The sequence below is a fragment of the Nuphar pumila genome, chromosome 14 (genome assembly GCF_984573655.1).
Source record: "Nuphar pumila chromosome 14, dmNupPumi1.hap1.1, whole genome shotgun sequence".
NCBI classification, from domain to species: Eukaryota; Viridiplantae; Streptophyta; class Magnoliopsida; order Nymphaeales; family Nymphaeaceae; genus Nuphar; species Nuphar pumila.
The window spans coordinates 2,265,262-2,286,560 of NC_143262.1; the positions used below are offsets into that span (position 1 = coordinate 2,265,262).

Here is a 21,299-nt window from a genome sequence, read left to right on the forward strand (position 1 = left end):
GAAACAGTTAACATTGCTAGATTTAAAGAATGACACAATTGTCTTATTGGCATGTCCAAGCCACCGATGCCATGTATCAAATGATCTACATTGTCTCGCATATGCTATCATCAACAAAGAATCATTGCTTGCCTTTATTGGATATAGACTCGTACTAGTTTTTGATCTACAAAGTTGAATCTTGCCTATCTAACGATCTTTAACAATAAATTGAGATAAAGTGAATTCAAAAATAAAATCATTATCTGAAGTAAATTTACCAATAGACAATAGGTTTTTTGTGATGACAAAAACATGGAGGACATTCTTTAATGCAAATTGATATTCTCTAGATGAAAGAACCATGTCTCATTTATAAGAAATAGGGAGAGCCTTATTGTTTCTTATCATGATGGACTCACTTATTTGCAAAGTTCTGCTCATTTATCGTCAGATGATTAGTAACGCCCGTTTTTGGGTACCAATAGTCGTCCCCACTCTGTTGCATGGATATAACCGAAAAAGCTTTTGGGATGTCACAATAATCTTTTGCAGTGTGATCGTGTTTGCCGCAATATTGACAAGTTACAGGTACTCGTTGATGTGAGTTACCTTGATTAAAGTTGTTGTTTGAAGGAGAATTACGCTTGTGTCCCCTTCCTTGATTTCAGTGACTTCTATAGGAATCATGTCCTTGGCATCTACTGCAAGTGGTCAAAAAGGCAGCTTGGGTTGATTCTTGAGATTCAGACAGTTTGGAGTGCAACAGGAGTACTCGCTTTTCTTGATTTATAAGCAGATCATATAGATCAACAAATTCATGAATGGTAGCGCCAGTTGTAACAGATGTAATAAAGCTTTCATACTCAATAGGTAACCTATTAAGAGTTATCTAAATGAGATTCATCTCATCAACTGGATGATGCGAGGCAGCCAATGAATCAGATAAGAATCTGATTTTGTCAAGATATGCCAACATGTCCATTGATTCTTTCTTAATAAAAGTTAACTCTTTCCTAAACATCATGATTCACAACAATGACTACGAACCATAGGCTTTCTCTAGCGCTACTTAGGCATCACAGACATACTTAGATCTCATGATATGTCCAAGAACCGCTTCAGAGACGATAGCTTTAAACCAGCTCGGAGCCAGCTGGTCAACTTTTCGCCAAGTATGATAGTCAAGATTGACTACTTGCCTTCTTTCCTTGTCGGTGATAAATTCGATGGGTTAAGAAGATGACTCATCGACAAAACTTAAGAGGTATTGAATCACCATGACTGAGTCTAGCTGTGAACGCCAGAGAAGATAGTTTTCTTGATTCAGAGACTAGACTTGCCACCGCATTCCACTGAGTTGTTGATGCAGTGGGTGTCATTGAGACAAACGACTTTGATGAACTAGATGCGATTAACTTGCTTGTTGGAAAAGGTGGCTCTGATACCATGAAAGAAGAATAACTGTGTTTGAAAAAATGCACACTCACTCTCTTCCGTGATATATGAGTTTGATTTTTATGAAGGATTTTTTTTTTTTAATAATAACTTCATTCGTAACTTTTTATCATTTAACCATATTCGGTTTACATAAAGGTGGAAGATAAGATAACACAAAGGTTTGTCTAACCAATCAGGAGATTTTAGGAATTCATTTGGCTGTCAGCTACATATGTAAAGTGTGATCCTCTGAAGACGATATTTGAGTTCAGCTGCCAGCTACATATGTAAATGATATTTGAGGAGTTTGGCTGCCAGCTACATATGTAAATGCGTGATCCTGTCAATTTTTGTAGAACAGAAAATTGGCAGATGCTAACAGTCATCGTGATCCTCTGAAGGTAACTTTGTGGAGTTACCACTTATCTTAACAAATGGCACCTCGGATTTTGGCATGGGGCTCATGCCGCATCTGCGTGCTCCTGTAGTCTCAGACCTTTGGATATGAGATTGAGATCATCAAACATGACCTAAGGGTCATGACTCTCCAATAGGTCATTAGCCCTTTCTCCTTAATTGACATGACTTTATGTGTCATTCAAAAATACAACCTTTGACATCTATTTAAGGGGTTAGAGTATGAGTGATTAGGCATACCATTTTTAGCATTTTTTAAATTATTATTTTGAAACATTTTGGGTGAATTATATAGCCTCCTGTCTGCCTTTCAATATATATATATATATATATATATATATATATATATATATATATATATATATATATATATATATATATATATATATATGGATCTGGTTTCACCTAGGTCAGAATCATACCCGTCCTGTTGACACCCCTACTCAAGCCCAGTGTTACTATTGGAGAGAGTTTCTTATTCTCTTCACTACTACAAGAAAGTTATTACCCAGACAAAACATTTTTTGTTTTTGTTTTTTATATTGAATTTTTTTATTTGATCCCCAAAAATTTTACCAGCACTGTCATATTTTCTCAAGACGATTCTTCTAAGATATTTACACTCTTAAGACAAGGTGCAAAATTTAGGTGGGGGCATTTTATTTTATTTTTGATATTCATAGAGGGGAAACCGGTTGATTAGTTGGGTGAGGCCGAGTCTCTAGATTCTTCACACAGCATCCGCAATCCGGATAGACTACCTAACAGAAGAGATCCAAAGAGTGCAACAATTTCGAAATAGATCTCACTTTACCAAACCAGAATCTGTAGGTGTTCTGTGAGACAGCAACAAGACACATATCTTGTGGAATTTGGAGTTATCCTACTTGGTGTTCCCTAAAAATGTTTTTTTTACCACCAAAGATTATGTCAAGCTTTATAACAATAATAATGATATCACTAGTCTACAACTAATTATAACTCTAATAATAGTAATACTGTTCCTACAAACTGCGACTACTGGTATGGTACCAAGTTTTTTTTTTTTTATATATATTTACACTGAAAAACCGCCTCCAGGATCAGAGACGTAGCTTTATGGTCACTGTCCTGGCAACGTAAACCGGAGATCTTTTAGAAATATCGGTAAACCACTTTTCTTAGTTTACTAAACTACATTTAGTACGATCCGATGAAAGCCAGGAACGATTGATGATATTCTAAGGAAATTTTAGGGGATATTACTTTGTGCTCTTGATGCATTATCTCGGCTTATCCCATCATGGCGTAAGGATAAATCAACCCCAAGAAATAAGATCTGTCACATGCCGTAGACTTTGAACCCTATAACGTAATTCGCATCACTATATATAAAAACCACTTATATAATCCAAGAGCATCAAAATACAGCTAAGTATGGAAATTATAGAATAGAGTGAATTACTAATTAGTCCTTCCAATTTTCTTCAATCTCAGAAGAATATCTGTTGATGCTTTTTTGGGCAAGACCAGTTCGAAGATGAATAAATTTCGGTAGGTTTGGGGAATGTAGCGACACTCGAGAGTTGGCTAATAACCAAACCGATCGAGCTGCATTCAGTTCGGATCATTTACTATCTCTAGTCATGGGCCCGATCGACAAAGTGGGTTCTTAACACTCTCAACCTACTTGGTTAGGGATGCAAATGGGTCAGATCCGGAACAGCTAAATACAAGGGGAAGTAGATCCGGTACAATTCGGGGAAGCCAAAAATTGCAAAATCTCCATCCTAAGTCCGACCCATTTACATCCTTACACTTGGGAACGCCTTTTGGGTACGTAATTACTAATTAGTCTCTAAACCATGGGCATTTTGTTTCACTTACCAAACTACAACCCATCTGTTTTATTTATTCAATTCCATTATTATTTTAAATTGTCCCCCAAAATAAAATAAAAAAATTCCAGCCCCCCGCTAGACACGTAAGCAAATGCATATTTCATGTTCGTCTTCCAATAATTGACGAGCGGAAAGCAGATGAGTATCCCCCTCCCTCCCCAACCGACCCGACGCATCTGAGCCGTGGCCATCGCTTTCGGCATCGCAACCTCAACCGTCCATCTACCGATGTCATGTGACGTGCAACCTATCAGATCCCATCTCCACCCTCGGATCCCATCCCACCCAGATTCCAATCCCCTATATTAACCAACCCCAAGATCCCAATTTGCCCACAAGAGCTCTCTGTCTTGCTCTCACTCCCACTGTCACCACCACCACTACTGTCTTTGTTTATCGTCCGTCCGATCCAAGATGCGTGAGATCCTGCACGTTCAGGGGGGACAATGCGGGAACCAGATAGGTTCCAAGTTCTGGGAGGTGGTCTGTGACGAGCACGGCATAGACCCGACGGGCAGCTACACCGGCAATTCAGAGCTGCAACTGGAGCGGGTCAACGTGTACTACAACGAGGCCAGCTGCGGCAGGTTCGTGCCCCGGGCCGTGCTCATGGATCTGGAGCCGGGGACCATGGACAGCGTCCGGACAGGCCCCTACGGCAAGATCTTCCGGCCCGACAACTTCGTCTTCGGCCAGTCCGGCGCCGGCAACAACTGGGCCAAGGGCCACTACACCGAGGGCGCCGAGCTCATCGACTCCGTCCTCGACGTCGTCCGCAAGGAGGCCGAGAACTGCGATTGCCTCCAAGGTCCGATCCGTTACCCAAAAAGGCTTTGGGAATTCCCGTAGTTTTTTTTGTTTTTGGTTTTGAAATTTTGGTTGGTTTTGGTTTTGGTTTTTGTGGGGATTGTGAAGGGTTCCAGGTGTGCCACTCGCTGGGAGGGGGAACCGGGTCTGGGATGGGGACGCTGCTGATATCCAAGATCCGAGAGGAGTACCCGGATCGGATGATGCTGACGTTCTCGGTGTTCCCGTCGCCCAAGGTATCGGACACGGTGGTGGAGCCGTACAACGCGACGCTGTCGGTGCACCAGCTGGTGGAGAACGCGGACGAGTGCATGGTCCTGGACAACGAGGCCCTCTACGACATCTGCTTCCGCACCCTCAAGCTCACCACCCCTAGCTGTAACACCCTCTCTCTCTCTCTCTCTCTCTCTCTCTCTCTCTCTCTCTCTTTTCACTTACGAAAATATCTTACTTTTCTTCGATCCGACCAGTTTGTGCCCTACTTTTTTTTTTGTCGAAAAAATCATCTTGGAAAAAAGGACGAATATGACATTGTGCAAACGGATCGGATAGGGTTGGATCACGCTTGAAATATTTGCAATAGATCCAAATCTGAGTCAGGATTCTGATAAGTTCCAGTGAATTAAGATCGAGTCTAGAACCAAAATGTAGATGTTGATGCTGGATCTGGTAAAAGAAGACGAAAAGAAAGCATTTTTGCTATGCAAAAAGTGTTGGCTAATTAGATCTGGTTGAGATCTGAAAAACTGATCCGACGTCAGCTTGATGCTGATTCTTGATTCGGTTTGGGCTCTGAATCTGGTTCATCAGAAATGGGAGGTCGAGGTCTCGAATCTCCAGAAAAGCAAGTGTTTGTCACAACTCACATACATAGCGACAAATTTTACGTTATTTTCGTAAGCATGATAATATCTTCTGATCACCCGTTTTAAAAGCACAAAATATCGCAGTATTTTTTAAAATATCACAACGTTTTCATTTTAAATGACAATAATAAGAATTTAACATGATATTTACGTTTTTCATTTAGAAGAGAAGAAGGGAAATAAAACTTTTTTATAATTTTGGCTTTTGTTATCTTTTACTTGTATCCGTGTAATTTGTGATCATTCTTTTTACCAATACAAAATTTTGAATTTCTCATCACGAGAAATTGACAGTCGTTTGGTTAGTAAACTCTTCTGGTCCCCAAGTCAATTGTGGCCTAGTCAAGCGCCAAATGAAGAACAGCCAAATCTTTCTTGGTCAAGCTGAAGCAATGCAGACACGGTGGAGTGTACTGCAATAATTCTCTCTGTCTAGTAGATCTCGTCGTTAGTCGTTACTATCTATGTGTAACATATTCCCATATGCACCTGGTTGCTCAGCCAGGCCCTCGTTTGAGTCCATAACTAAGGACCGTTCTAGTTGTCCGACTTGGTCTCTCACCTTACAAATTAACTAACTGGTTTCGATTCGAATACGGTCTGCATATTTGATTGGGATTCGGACTCGGGCAATGGAGTCCATGGATCTAACTTGATTAGTCATTAATTATCCATTATTAAGCGACGATTGATTTGTTGTCATTCAATTAATTAAAAGTTTGTTATCAAAATGATGATAATAAGCAGTTGGGGATCTGAACCATCTGATATCGGCGACAATGAGCGGGGTGACGTGCTGCCTGAGGTTCCCGGGGCAGCTGAACTCGGACCTTCGGAAGCTGGCGGTGAACCTCATCCCGTTCCCGCGGCTTCACTTCTTCATGGTGGGGTTCGCCCCGCTAACCTCCCGGGGGTCGCAGCAGTACAGGGCGCTGACCGTCCCGGAGCTGACACAGCAGATGTGGGACGCCAAGAACATGATGTGCGCGGCCGACCCACGGCACGGGCGCTACCTGACGGCCTCCGCCATGTTCAGGGGAAAGATGAGCACCAAGGAGGTAGACGAGCAGATGATCAACGTCCAGAACAAGAACTCTTCCTACTTCGTGGAGTGGATCCCAAACAACGTCAAGTCCAGCGTCTGCGACATCCCCCCGAAGGGGCTCTCCATGGCCTCCACCTTCGTCGGCAACTCCACCTCCATCCAGGAGATGTTCCGGCGGGTCAGCGAACAGTTCACCGCCATGTTCCGGCGCAAGGCCTTCCTTCACTGGTACACCGGAGAAGGGATGGACGAGATGGAGTTCACGGAGGCGGAGAGCAACATGAACGATCTGGTGTCCGAGTACCAGCAGTACCAGGACGCCACCGTCGATGACGAGGGTGAATACGAGGAGGAGGAGGAGGAGGTGGGAGCCCAGGAGGCCGCCTAGTTGCCTCCTGTTGCTGCTACTCTCTCTTGTTGGTGTTAGAATTAATTATTGTTATCCTGCTGTTGGTATTCCATGTGAGATGTTGATGGTTCTGTCATATGGATCTATGAGGTGGGGCTCCCCTTGTTTCCCCTTTGTTACTTTGTTTGATTGGGTAAGTCTAGCTGTCATCGAGTTGGTGCTGCTCTGTTTTCTACCTTTGAGAAACAATTTGCACTTAATTCAATATGAACCGTCGGGTGGAACTCTCTCTCTCTCTTTTGGTTCATTGGATTTTATAATAGGTGGGGCTGCAATTGCATATGTTTCGATTAATGGGGTGGTAGGCCTGCCTTGTTGATCTTCTAATGCTTTTTTTAGACCAACCATCCGGGCATGTGATTCAATGTGATCTGCTAGCTAGTCCCATCAAGTGGGGAAATGTAAAGAAATTAATATATCGCTTTCCATGATAAACTGGTAATGACTTGTACGTGTACTCTACGTCAAACTACCATGTGATGGGTGCAATAATAGACTTGATATTTAATTCCTTCCAGCTAGCGCTGACGTTGTGCTGAAGGGTCCGCCAACAAGTGAGTCGCATACTGATTATTGCCCGGGCCCTTGCCTGGAACTTGGAACGTGATGAGGGTCAAAATTTTCTGCGGAACTGCTGAGTATAACATTGCCCGCAAATAGAAGCATCCCCTCTCAAGGAAAGGGAATGACAGTAACCTGCCTTCATTTTCTCTGAAACAGAGTTACCAGAGGCTTTTTGAAACTTTTCTTCAGAAGCGTGGAAGTACGGACTATTTCACGCTTTTGTAACTTTATGAAAAACTCACTTTCGAAAAATGAAAAACTATTTTCTACAAATATGAAAAATAAATATGTTTTTATAATAAAATTTAATACATATAATAAACACTTATGATAAAAGTATTTAATTAAAATTTATTTCAAGTAACACAGGTCCTAACTATATTTTTGTGTCATTTTCTAGTCGTTCTTACTCCGTATGCTTTCTACATGATTTGAGCTTCACAAATCTAAGCATTGTTGGCGATTTATGTAAAACAAACACAAAAAGCGTGCATGCATTCGTCATAGAGAGTGTGCAGGATATTCAACGTTCTCCTAAGTCGGTCGACGCTCACAATGAGCCCAAGCCTAAAGTCGACGGTGAGCAGGACCCTGAACCCACGATGCTGAATGTAGGCAAGGCTGAGGCTGTATGGCAATGTCTCTCATCATACGTTGCCCAGCCTCCTCTTTATATAGTGGGGCAGAGAGAGGGGATACAGTGAATGTGGACATCCACATTCATGTAACCTCCTCTTTCAATGACATTAACAGGCCTCCACTACGCATCCCACTACTCCACCATGCTTTTAATGTCATACCGGGTCACCCAAAGGGTTGAACCTGATCTACATGTTCAACATTCTCCCACTTGACCCATTGATACTAAAAGTGCACTAAATTGAGGTTTATATTGTTATCTCAATTTAATTTTTCAGGTGGGTTTACATGCTACCCTTTATCACAAGGATGAATCAAATGAGTCATGGAGATGAACACTCATTTATGAAATGCCATATTCCCATGTACTACACTACAATTCACCTTCAGTGCTTAAGTATGTTTTAAATTACCTTTATAAATAGGTTGGTCTTTTACTTATTCTATTGATCCTTTAATATTGTTATTCTGCTATTCTCTCTAACCCATATGAGAGATCCTTTATGCAAAATCAACAATATACAAAGTCATAGAGAATCAAATTCATATACACAAATGTGATTACTTAATATATTGTTATACATCAGAAAGAATAAAAAAGACTCATCCTTTTACATGTTAAGAATACAATCCTGGTGCTAGCCCTTTAGTAAGGGGATCATCAGTCATTTTCTTTGTCCCAATTGTATCAATACATACCAGATGATTCTCAGTCATTTCTTTAACAACAAAATATTTTAATTACATGTGTCGACACGATGTTGAGTTCTTGTTGTTATTTAAAAAGAACACGACTGCTTCATTATCACAAAAGATATTTAGTGGTCTCTTAATAGAGTCCACAATACCAACACACCTATAATGAAGTTTCTTATCTAAATGGCTTGTGACGAAGTCTCGTATAGAGCAATAAATTCTGCCTCCATGATATGAGCAACAGTGGTCAACTGCTTTCCACTTCTCCATGAGACAACACCACCCGCTAGTAGACAAATGTATCCAGTAGTGGATTTTCTACTGTCAATACACCCTCCTAAGTCTGCATCAGAGTATCCAACAACCTCTAGGTAGTCAGCTTTCCTGTAGGTTAACAAATAGTCTTTTGTTCCTTGTAAATAGCGCATGACCTTCCTTCTTTACAGCCTTTCAATGCGCAATGTCTGAGTTTGACTGATATCTACCAAGCATTCTTACAGCAAATGCTATATCAGGTCGAGTGCAAGTGTGCGCGTACTGCAAACTTCCAACTGCTGAAGCATATGGAAGAACATTCATCTGAGCCTTCGTAATATCATCCTGAGGACAATCCTTTAAGCTCAATTTATCCTTTTTCACTATAGGTGTTGAACTAGAAGAAAAATTCTCTATCCCATATCTTTTAAGAACCTTAATGATATAGGATTTCTAAGAGAGGCCAATGACACCCTTAGTTCTGTTACGATGGATCTCGATTCCAAGGACATAAGTGGCCCCACACATGTCCTTCATATCGAAATGAGAGGAAAGAAAATCTTTTGTTTTATGTAATAGACTCAAATAATTAGTTGCAAGAAGAATATCGTCAACATATAAAACCAAAATTTCGAACTTACTCCCACTAGTTTTATTGTAAATACACTGATCAACAATGTTTTCAGTGAATCCAAAGTTCATAATTACCTGATTGAACTTCTTATACCACTGGCTGGAAACCTGTTTAAGTCCATAAATTGACTTATTTAATTTACAAACTAAGTTATTTGAGTCATCTATACTGAAACTAGGAGGTTGTTGCATGTATACCTCCTCATCCAGATCCTCATTTAGAAAGGTAGTTTTCACATCCATCTGATGTAGCTCTAAATCAAAATGAGCTACGAGGGCCATGATTATTGTAACGCCCTAAATAATTAACTTAAAAAATTTGGAATATTTTTTTTCTAAACATCAGCAGAAAAGCTTTATTAAATCCTCAGTCAATTTATTTGGGTGGTTTACAAGCAATAGTGCAGAAGCAATAACAGTAAACTCTTACATTGAATTGTTACAAGTCATCAATTACAAACTTATTACAAGTCAAAGTTTCTCAAGACATCCGAAGAAGATATGGCCATATGGCACTGTCCGCAGCGACGATCGTAATTGCTCGCCATATTGTTTCTTGAAAATATTAATTCGGAAGAAGTCAGACTACCATGTCTGAGTAAAAAGCATAATATCCATATGAGTGTGCACATTGTCATGTGTACAAGTATATGTGCAACATGTTTAGATAGAACTAATAACCATTTAATAAGTGATAAATGTATAGGTCACTAAAGTCAAGTATTTCATGATTAATTTCCATCAACATTAAAGCATGATACCTCATATGCATGAACTATATTTATATAAATAATAACAACATTGAAACTTATGTGGATGTACACTTGACTTAAGTAAAGCATTCCATGTAAAGTTTGTGTAAAGCACAAACCAATGTTTAACGCATCATTTATAAGTTATCACATCTTTCTTGAAAAGGAAAACTGATCTGAGGCATGCACCATAGGAATCACAACTTACTCAATAATTGCAACATCAAGCCGTATGCAACTACTTGAAGATTTTTCTTAATGCACTAACTTCATGTTTTATCTTTTTAATTACCTTGTGGGTACGTATAGGCATTCGACATCGTAGCGGACCGAGACCACATAGGGTTCTATTATTTTATAACCCGTGTGACTAGCTGTACGGATATCCAAAGAGGACGGTTCACGACCGAGAAAGTACTCTTCAATGGCTAGAACTAAAATTAGGATGCACCCTATACTTCTGCAGAAAACTTGGATCTACCACCTAGGACGAATTGGTAGTCCTGGCCCCCTAACTCTGAGGACTGGGGACCGGGTGAGACGCCTAGCTCTCACAAAAACTAGAATGTCTCACAGAGTTTGTACCATCTACCCTCTCCAAGGTAGACCTTGGGTCCAATAACATACACCGTCTTTCAGGTGTACCCAGAGCTCTGAGAAACCAGTAACATATATTGTTTTTAGGTATACCCAGTATCCTGAGAAACCAGTAACATATACTGTCTTTCAGGTATACCCAGAATCCCTAGTTTTCATTTATGTCATCATGTATTAGTTTGACTTTTGTGTTTGGTGCCAGGGTAAACATATCCTACCCCACTGGTTGTACCACAACATGTCATAACCCAACTTTAACAATTCATAAGTACTCGTATGGCACTATCAACTTTCTACAAAGTTGTAAGCTTGATTTTATGCTTTCACATGATCATGGCATGAAAATGTCCTTTATTATGCAAGCTTTTGCAGAACACACATAGATCAACTAGCATGTAAACATGTCATAATATGAGATCATGATTCAATTATATGCAATTCACATAGTATCATAGGTGCCCATATGGCGTCACAAGGATTTGACATGCTCAGTTTCAATTTGTACTATCGTGCCCTCTTATAGTATTTCTTATTTGTGCAATTATAACAAAAATATACATTTAACAACCGGCGGTTCATGCACTTAAACATTTGTCACAACCTTCATATTTCAACCATATACAAAACTATGTGCACCATGAATATGTCATGGATATCTTATTTATTTGCCACATTCATCAACATATAACATCCTTTTTTATAAGCCTATAATAAATTCATCATGCTATCTAAACATGTGTACTACAATGTGCTTTTATCATAGCTAATGTAGGTACATACTAGAAATTCTCAAACCCATTCTGAGTATGTGCATTTTAGTGAATCTCAGATGTAACACATATTTCATAAAAAAGTCCTATGGCAACTTCAGGTTCATAGTAGATTTGCAATCTGACAGTCATAATTTAGATAGTAGATTTGTATTCATCGCAGAAAATGAATATCTTTCACCTTTCTCTGTGTCATAGTCAAGATCACGCATTCTTGATATGTATGCATATTCAATCATATGTGACAAATTAACAATCATTGTTTGTGATAACTTGGAAATGGTCGTTGAGACCTACATAAATATATTTTTATCTGTAATATATATATATATATATATATATATATATATATATATATATATATGCCTGATATTCTGTGTTTTATTTTCTCTCTAGGTTAGGGTGTACGCTTTCGTACCCCATTATTCATACGCCCTTATGGCATATGACTCTTCATAGGTGCTTCCATATGATACTACAAGAATTTGCATACGCTACTACATGATAATTATCTAAATTCAAAAGCAGTTGTAGGTTCGCAGGTACTATTATGTGACTATCATGAATCCCATGATAGGTTTGCATTCATAGTAGAGTCGCACTTGCTGCAACTATTTGAAATATAGATTTTATTTATTTATTTTGACCGCTTTAATGATATGCATACAGATCGTGTAGGCTGATCGGCACAATTGAAAAATCCACCAACTAACACAATATGTAAGCAGGTTATTCACATGCTGGATTTTTTTTCCTCTAACAGGTTTGATGATGTGTATGCAGGTCATGGGCTTTCCAGAGATGCCATTGGCACAAGTGGTGCTGACAGCACCAGCAGGAGCAACGTGTGTTGCTCTGCGAAATGGGTCACAACCCTGGCCTGATAAAATGGCGCACATCGTACCCACTAGGTCTGGTTAGGAAGGTCGACAATAAGGTTTACACAAACCACATAAATGGTTGATCTTAACAACAAATGGACTGGTTCACCGAGCCTCCAGCGCAAGTTGTTTTCAATCACAATACAAGCCCTTATGAAGTTACATTGATAAACGTGGGTATTAATACATTCCAGACAATTGGTACCAAAAATTACCACAAATAAAACAGCCTTTACGTCAGTCTTGAGGTCAAGAATTCATTATTTAGATATTAATAGTTACCCTAACATGAGTGAGTCTTAAAAAATACGCGGTTTCCCCACACTCCTAAGTGGATAGCCAAGGATTGGGTCATAATGGGAGGTGGTTCCAGACCCTATAGACTATGGCGGACCCCTATGGGTCTGTAGCCGACAACACCAGTAGCACCCACCCACCTCGGATCACATTGAGTCAACCTAGATCAGCTGGGGTGGTCGATCAGACTGGTCAGATCTGCCCAGTCGCGAATGCAATAAAAAAATATGAGGTTGGGCTCTACCGACTATTGACCTTCCCCACTTTTGTCGCATGCATACACACTGAATGATAATGGAATTCAATGGAATACTAAAGTTGGAAACATCAAGAAAAGTGATAGTACATCCGTGAATGATATTAAACCCCTACCACCACATAACCCAAAACAATATTGTATAACATTTATGGACCTGCACAGAAAGGATCAAAATGTATGTCATTGTAAAGAAAAAACCAAAATAATATGCACCGTATGAGGAGAATTTCAAGCGAGTTATATTAAGTGCTACAAAAAAAACTTTTTGCCATATTTTTGTTGTTGTTAAGTTCATGTCAGTCGATGTTAGGCTGGGCCAGACCGACCACCATGGTCAGGTCAGAACACCCACATCTCAGCCAGAAGTACGAACTGAAACAGAGTCAAATCTCTTTGCATACAGACTGATGTCAAAACAATGGAATGACGGTTGGTAAGAACACGAAAACCACATACAAAACATCTCGTAACAGCATGTAATAAAACATATTCATGCTTCGTTTCAGATCATATTAATGACAATCGAATTACCCAATATAATATATATATATATATATATATATATATATATATATATATATATATATATATATATATATATAAATTACCATGATAGGAAATAACAGTCACGCATACCTAATTTCATACTCGATTAAGACCATTCAATCTACAAGGTATGAAAGATGTATTGAACAAGAGAATAAAACAACCAAACAATAATTTCATGAATGATAATCCGAGATACACATTAGATGATACTCATATTTTTTTTTTGCAAGCCTTCAATACATGGCTGATGCCACCAATCCCACTGTGTAGAATGAATCAATGCACAGACCAAGGCATTTTCCAGCCTCACCTCATAAGTTTCATGTCATTCGCCTACCTAAGGTAGTTTTGATCTTGGATCCGTCATGGCTAACACCTAAGTATATGTATTTTTCCTACATATATTCGAACTGTGGGATTTAATATGAGTACTACTGTGAACACCCCAAATTTTTCAAAAAAATTGTAAAATGACCTTTTTGCTTTGGCCCTCATTCTCTGAGAAGATAAAAGCAATTTCAAAGCCAAATTCCAGTCATTCTTCAGATTTTCTGAATTAAATTCCATATTGATGTATTCAAATTCAATTCTGGATCCGAATCCAGTGTTTTAAACCCATATTTCCTCAAAACCCGGATCCTAACCCATTTCTGAAGAAATTTTCCCAAAAATAGCTTTTAATTCTCAGAAAATTTCCCTTTTGTAAATATTTTTGCAAAAACATAAAAAAATTAGTTTTAATCTTTGTTTTCTCACAAACTTTAGGATTTTTTTTTGAAAATACAAAAAAAATGAAAAATAAACAAAAAAAAACCGAAAAATCGGAAAAAGCTACAAGAAAATGAAGGATTTTTAAAAAGCTTTTCAAAACCATTTTTTTGCCAAAAACCTCACTTCTTAAACCATTTTTTAAAAATTTTCTGAAAAGGAAACCCCCTTTTGGAAAAAAAGGAGGATTTCTAACAGATTCCTCCCGCATATCTTTCCTCTAGAAGCCTCCATCGCAGAGGGGTTCTCACCATCGTCCATCCTGAACAAACCTCGCTCCCCTCCGCCCTCAATCTTCAATGAACCCCATTCTGGAAGCCTCGATTGAGCCCTCCATCCTCTGATCACTGGCCTCTCACTCCAACCATTGATCTGCAACGGAAGGGTGGTTCCTCGAGTTTTCTCTTTTTTTTTCTATAAAGGAGAGCCAGCCAGAAAGGGGAGGGGATCCCATTTTTTTTTCTTTCGTCCATCAATCTTCTTCATTAGCATCCATCTTTTTCCATCTACGTTCACGCATCCATCCATTTTTCTCAGAGGGGAAGATCGGCCATCTCGGCAGTCGTGGAGCTCCAGCATACCCATCACGTAGAGGAGGTGCCGCCCTTTCCTCAGAATTCCTACAAAACCAGAGTCGAAGACCATTCGGTGCTCGGAGGAAAGATTCTTCCATATAACTTCATTTGAGGTATGAATCGATCTCTTTCTCTCAGAGTTCATTTTTAACAATGTCATTAATAGTGTTGCTTATCCTTTTACGATTTTCTTTCATTCTCTTCATCTTTTCTGGTTTCTTTCAAATTTCCTTGTTATGCCCCATCAATGCACTCTCTGTAAGTCACGATTTGCATATAGCAAATCGGATTATAGATCAGCAACATCGAAAGGAGCGAATGTGTTCTAACATCTTGTTTTATGATTACTTATTTTTCATTCTCTGTACGTCATCGGATTCAAGGATTGTATGTGGTTTGTTTGAATTTCAATCTACCTTTCTATATTGATCCTCCTGTCATTGAATTTCATTACCTGTGCTTATTTTGATCTATCACAACGATCTGTTTCATCAAATGACTTCGCTTAACTCACCTTGTGTACAATCCCCTCATAGGTATGCACTTGGGTATAATACAGGTCTCGCTTTTCTGGAAGGTCGGGTCAATTTGCCGACATCGGTTCACTAGCTTGAACATGAGTCTGGAAGCCCAGGCCCCTGGTTGATCGACTCATAGTAGGGGTCATTTATTGGTCTAATTCAGTAAGATTGAATAATCGTCATAAGCAGGGGTGTGAGTGTTAGTAGAATAATTGTCTCTGTGTTAAACCCAGTAGTAGGAATCCTTCAAAGAGGCATTCGGCTTGGTTTGCCACCTCCTCTCGAAACAGTAGACAATTTCGTTATGTCAACAATTGGAAGGAAAGACAGCATACTTTGGAATTTCAAAAAAAAAAAATATAAAAAATAAAAATAAAATAAATACAACTCTTCGTTACGTCTCTTTCTTAGGTTTGTGATATTATATAGTGGCATTGGTACACATGTCTCGAATCTTCCATCTTCACTGAATTAAAGTTGGTAGCAAGTGAACTTGCAGAATCTATAACTCTGCTATTTGTTGGCTGTAAGTCAACATTGATGGCCTAAGCATATTCACTGCATGGGTTTAATTTGAGGGGATGCATGGCAAGCTAATTTGATGATTGGTAGGATGTCGACAAGATGTTCATTGTCAGGTATCCATTTGAAAATCATAATCACATTATTTGTTTATTTATCTGCTTATTCATTTTTTTTTATTATTATTATTATTACTCCACCACATTTCATCTTTTCATGATTTTCTATTGTTCCAGCAAATATCTGCGTGTTGTAGCATTTGTCAAACTTATCCTTCCATGCTCTTTTACATCTACATGATTTGACTTTGAATATATAGATCACAACTTGGCATTTGCTATTTCAGAACATTTTTTGTTGCATTTTTTTCATCCCTATTTTCATATCTGTGGCTCAGCACTTTCCCGTTTACCTATTGCCATTTTGTATTTCCCATTTATACTCTGTTTTTGCAGTTTAGTTGTCATAATTTTGTGTATTTGTAGTTAGTTATCCGCAGCATGTGTTAATTTTACCTTGTTACTTTCTCTTCTACATCGAGTCCCATCTTGCTATAGGATTGAATGAGCTGCAAACCATTTACCTATGTCCACCATCCATCCCTGCATCTGGCATTTCATGTGCACCGTATCTTCTGCAAAACACACTTTCATTCCCTCAGCACCAATATCATTAGTTGACAACACCTGTTTATGCCTTTGAATAGGGAAACCTTCAAACTTTCTCAGCTTTTTCCCTAACGCATTGACACATATTTTCAAATAACCACTCCCATTTGCATCAAGATCTCTAAGATTCAGGAGCAGCTATTCGTGAAATGCTAAAATTTCATTCGTGGTTTTCAATAGTTGATGTGTTCAAATCCTCTCAGAATAATTACCATCAGATAGCACAGATGTTGGTTGATTATGCATATAATTTGCCTTTTCAAATGGCTGAAGCTCCTTTCCCATTGCGGTGGGGTGACTCCATTACCATTAGAGACAGAACCTCCACTGCAGTTGCAAGTGTAACATGAGAGTCATTGCAGCAACACCAATGTCCATTAGCATCCTTAATATATGTATAATAGTGCCCAGATTCTGAACCCCTTTGTTGAGAAAATCGTTGTAAGGCACCTTCCAAAGAATTGCTCTAGAACAAATCCAGACTAATATCCATCGTGTCGTCTATCCTATTTGACTCATAACTGCAGGAAAAGCGTTTGATCCGGCTCTACCACAATCACACACTTCATCCTCATGAATCTGTTCATTATACCATTTCAGCATCTGTTGTTGTTTTCCCCATAGCAATTCACTACTCTCATCATACAACACCCCTTGCTGCTCACTTCACCAATCACATTTTTAGGTTCTTCAGCCCATCATAAATATCCACTATAGCCACATTACAAGCTATTCACCACTGCTGCACTTGTCTCCAGCCGTCACCCACTCAACTCTCTGCAGCCACACCATCACCTACAAATCACACTATGCATCATCACTTGCTGCATCCCACAACTCACCACACAGCACCACCCCCTGCGGTAGGTGCATCTTCTGTTTCATTATACAGCAGGCATATCTTCTGTAAATGCTTCATCCCACTTACCACTGTTGCACACCACCATTATTGCTGTGAACCACCTACAACACAACCTTGTCACGGCCTCATTAGCTACTTCCTACCCCCCATAACCATTCCCATTTGTCACACCCCACACTCATCCTCACCCACAGCAGTGCGTGGCACTGCTGTAGTGTTTCATAGACTCACAACAGTTCCTATGCACTACTATGATACTCTCTTTTGTATCTGCAACCGTGTCGGGTACTGTCATACCCTCTAAACATGTCTATAACAACACCAAGGCATTGCTGTGGTTCATCTTTTCAGATCTACTACACATTAGCTATCATCATAACATTCACTCTTTTAGCAAGTTTCTGCACAAAATACGCAGTTTACCATCTTGTTGTCTTTCAAAGTCTTGTATATATTTTTCCTCACTTGCTCATAGTATTCATTCATATATATAAACATCTATATACATATATGTATATATGAATGTATATATGTATATATATACCTATACATGTATCGATATATATATATATACATATATACACTTTCTCATAGGTAAAGAATATGCAATATACCTCTTTTAGCTTGATGTGACCTCTTAAATTAGAAGTAGTATAAACCATCTATATTTTCATTCACAGCCTAATTTCTACAATCTTCTTTTTTTTTTTTCTTGCTTGGTATTAATTCTTCTTACTTGCAGGAATATCCAGAAGTGTTGATGTCCTTTTTAGATTAGGATTTCAAAATTCAGTTTAAATCATTGTAATAGCTAGATTTGAATGAGAATTTACATTTCCTGCTTTAGGTAGAATGGATGAGCATTGTAAATATCATTGAATTATTTGTTTTTCATGCATTTTGCCTTTATCTTTCAAATTCTCACAATGGTGAAACACGAATGGCACGTGCACCATTTCGTAAGAGGTAATGGATGTTAAGTTGATGATCCACATCAATGGCCATAGTCAGGGTGTGGACAAAACTTATCATTTTTATCTTTTACAAAAAAAACATTGGATCCACACTGGATCCACTTTCAAAATTCATCATATTTTTCCTAAAATATTTTACTCTTTTATCAGAATTTAACTTAAAATTAACTCAAAATATATACCAATGGCCATAGTCAGGGTATATTGAGAGTTAATTTCATTTTAAATTCTATAAAAGCACTTAAAATGTGTTTTATTCTTCTTTTGAATTTAAATATAGATTATCATATAATACATTCAATGACCATAGTCAAGGATGTATTATATTTTTCAATCTTATTTTAATTCATTTAAAAAATGAAATAGCTTTTTCCAAATTCAAACTTATTCAAATTCATTCATCATATAGGATAGAATTGCATCATATTTTTAAAATTTACTTTTCAAAATTCCAAGTGATTCTTCTTCTTCATTTCTCAGATCAGATCTTATTCAAATCCAATTCTATTTCATTTCAAGATTCAAAAATTCAATTTCAAAGTCCAATTTGACTTTGAAATTCTAAAATCATTTTATATTCAAAACTTTAAATTTCCAACTCAAAATTCAATTTCAAAGTTTAATTTAACTTTGAAGTTTCTGATTCATCTTCAAATTCAAAAATCAAGTTTATCTTCTTATCTTCAAATTCAAAAATCACAAGTTTGAGATTGATTTTGAATCTTGACTTTTTCTTAAATTTTAAATACAATCTGGGTTTTCAAAACCCAGATCCATAATTCAAAAGTCCCAGTTAGACTTTCAAAAGCCTAAATCCAAAGTTAAATCTCAACTTGGATCCAGATTTCCAAGTATAAATTCAATTCCACTTCGGATCTTAGATCCACCTTTCATCTTGGATTCCAAGTCTTGGATCCAATCCATTCTAGGATCCAAAATTCCACTCTACTTTGGATCTCAAACTATAGATCCAAATTCCACTTAGGATCTAGATCCTTATTCTACTTTGGATCTTAGACTTCAGATCCAGTTTCATTCTAGGATCCAGAATCCAATTCTACTCTGAATCTCAGATTACAGATCCAAATCCCATTCTAGAATCCAGAATTCAATTTTACTTTGGATCTCAGATTACAGATCCAAATTCCATATAGGATCCAGAACCCCATTCTACTTTGGATCTCAGACTTCAGATCCAACTCCATCTTCCAACCCTATCTTGGATCTCAGATTTTAGATCTAAATACCTTCTTGGATTCCAAATCTTGAATCCAATTCCATTCAAAATTCCAAATCCAAATTCCACTTTAATTCCAATTCTCAAAGCCAATTTCGTTTTCATTCCAGATTTCAAATCAAGTTCCCATTTTACCTAAATTCAAAATTCAACTTTGAACTCTATTCATAATCCAGATATTGGATTTCATCTCGAAAATCCAACTTTTAAATCAATTTCATTTCTCAATTTTATTCAAGATTCCCAATTCTATCTCTTCCTTCTGATTCAATTCCATTTTTTATTTCTATTCTGATTCAAAGTCCATTTATGACTTTGAAAATTCCTTTTATCTCAAAACTTCAAAATCATCTTCCAAAATCCAGATTTATTTTTCCCAAGCTATTGATCTTTCTAAAAACTTAGAACTTCAAATCTTTAAAGTTCTAAGTTAGAAATCATTTCTTCACTTTATCAGATTCATCTCCGAAACACTTGAGAATTTCTTCAAAACATTTTCAAAAGGAGCATACATCTTTGTAATTTTGCACAAGTATGATTCTTTGTGCATTTAGACTTAGGATAAATTCCTAGATAATTTCTTAGCAAAGCAAAAGGCATTAAATTCGACCCTTGGTTCGATTACCCGTGGTAAAGGCGCCAGGAACGGTCGAACCTCGTACCGACGAGCGGATCCCGTCTCCCAGTTTTCCCGCAAATATTTCAAAAAAACAGAGGCGAATTCTTCCAAATTTAGGTCAAGTGAGACCTGCAAAAGAATTCATCTCCTTCTTTTTCTCTTCTTTTCTCTTCTCTCTTTCTTTCTGCCTTTTATCTTTCTCCCTTCAAAAAAGGAGGAAAATAAGAGGTAGGAAAGGAAAAGAGAAGGAAGAGAGAGAATATTACGAGAGGAAAAATTTTGCGATGATCATAACTACATGTCACTAGGCATACGCATAAGAATGGAATGCCCTTACATCGTGTAGACGTGAATCCGAAGATGAAGCGCTCATTCCCTGGTGGACGTCTGGTCTTTTCGCACTAACACCTCGCCATAATCAATGGTGGACGGTGCCAACACTTACACGGCTGAGCTGAGAGAGAGTAGGCGTGGGAGAGAGAAGGGGCTTGTGTGGGAAATAGAGAGTTTGAGAGAGAGAATCGAAAAAATGTGAGACTCGAGAGAGAGAAGGGGCGAGTTCCAAGGGGATTCACCTTTGTAATCCTCCACCATCCGTTCCTTTTTCCTCTTCCCCATATCCTCTTCATTAAAATCCAACCTTGTAACTCCCACCCCATAATTCAAAATCCAAGAGCCTTTCTTCTTCTTTTTTTCATTAATGTATTTGGTTGGGCTTCCCATTTGGGAAAACGCCCAGCCCTCTTTCCTTATGTGTCACCCCTTCCACATTTAAGCCGTCTTAAATGGGAAGGTGAAACGCCCCTTTTTAAACTTTT

The 21,299-nt window shown here is 38.3% G+C and overlaps 1 protein-coding gene across 1 annotated transcript; it reads left to right on the top strand.

Annotated features, from left to right (window-relative positions):
* The first annotated feature begins 4,051 nt into the window (after positions 1-4,051).
* On the top strand, positions 4,052-7,067 carry LOC149816058 (tubulin beta-5 chain). The gene is made up of 3 exons (XM_089987759.1): positions 4,052-4,524; positions 4,632-4,901; positions 6,137-7,067. Exons 1-3 carry the CDS (start codon positions 4,131-4,133, stop codon positions 6,820-6,822), a joined length of 1,350 nt encoding a protein of 449 aa, XP_089843885.1. The 5' UTR covers positions 4,052-4,130; the 3' UTR covers positions 6,823-7,067.
* Positions 7,068-21,299: the final 14,232 nt, after the last annotated feature.

Excerpts from the sequence above, each read along its gene's own strand:
- LOC149816058 (XM_089987759.1), top strand. The coding sequence starts at position 4,131 with ATGCGTGAGATCCTGCACGTTCAGGGGGGACAATGCGGGAACCAGATA. Across the intron at positions 4,525-4,631 it reads GAACTGCGATTGCCTCCAAG|GGTTCCAGGTGTGCCACTCG; the intron begins GTCCGATCCGTT and ends GGGATTGTGAAG. Across the intron at positions 4,902-6,136 it reads CAAGCTCACCACCCCTAGCT|TTGGGGATCTGAACCATCTG; the intron begins GTAACACCCTCT and ends GATAATAAGCAG.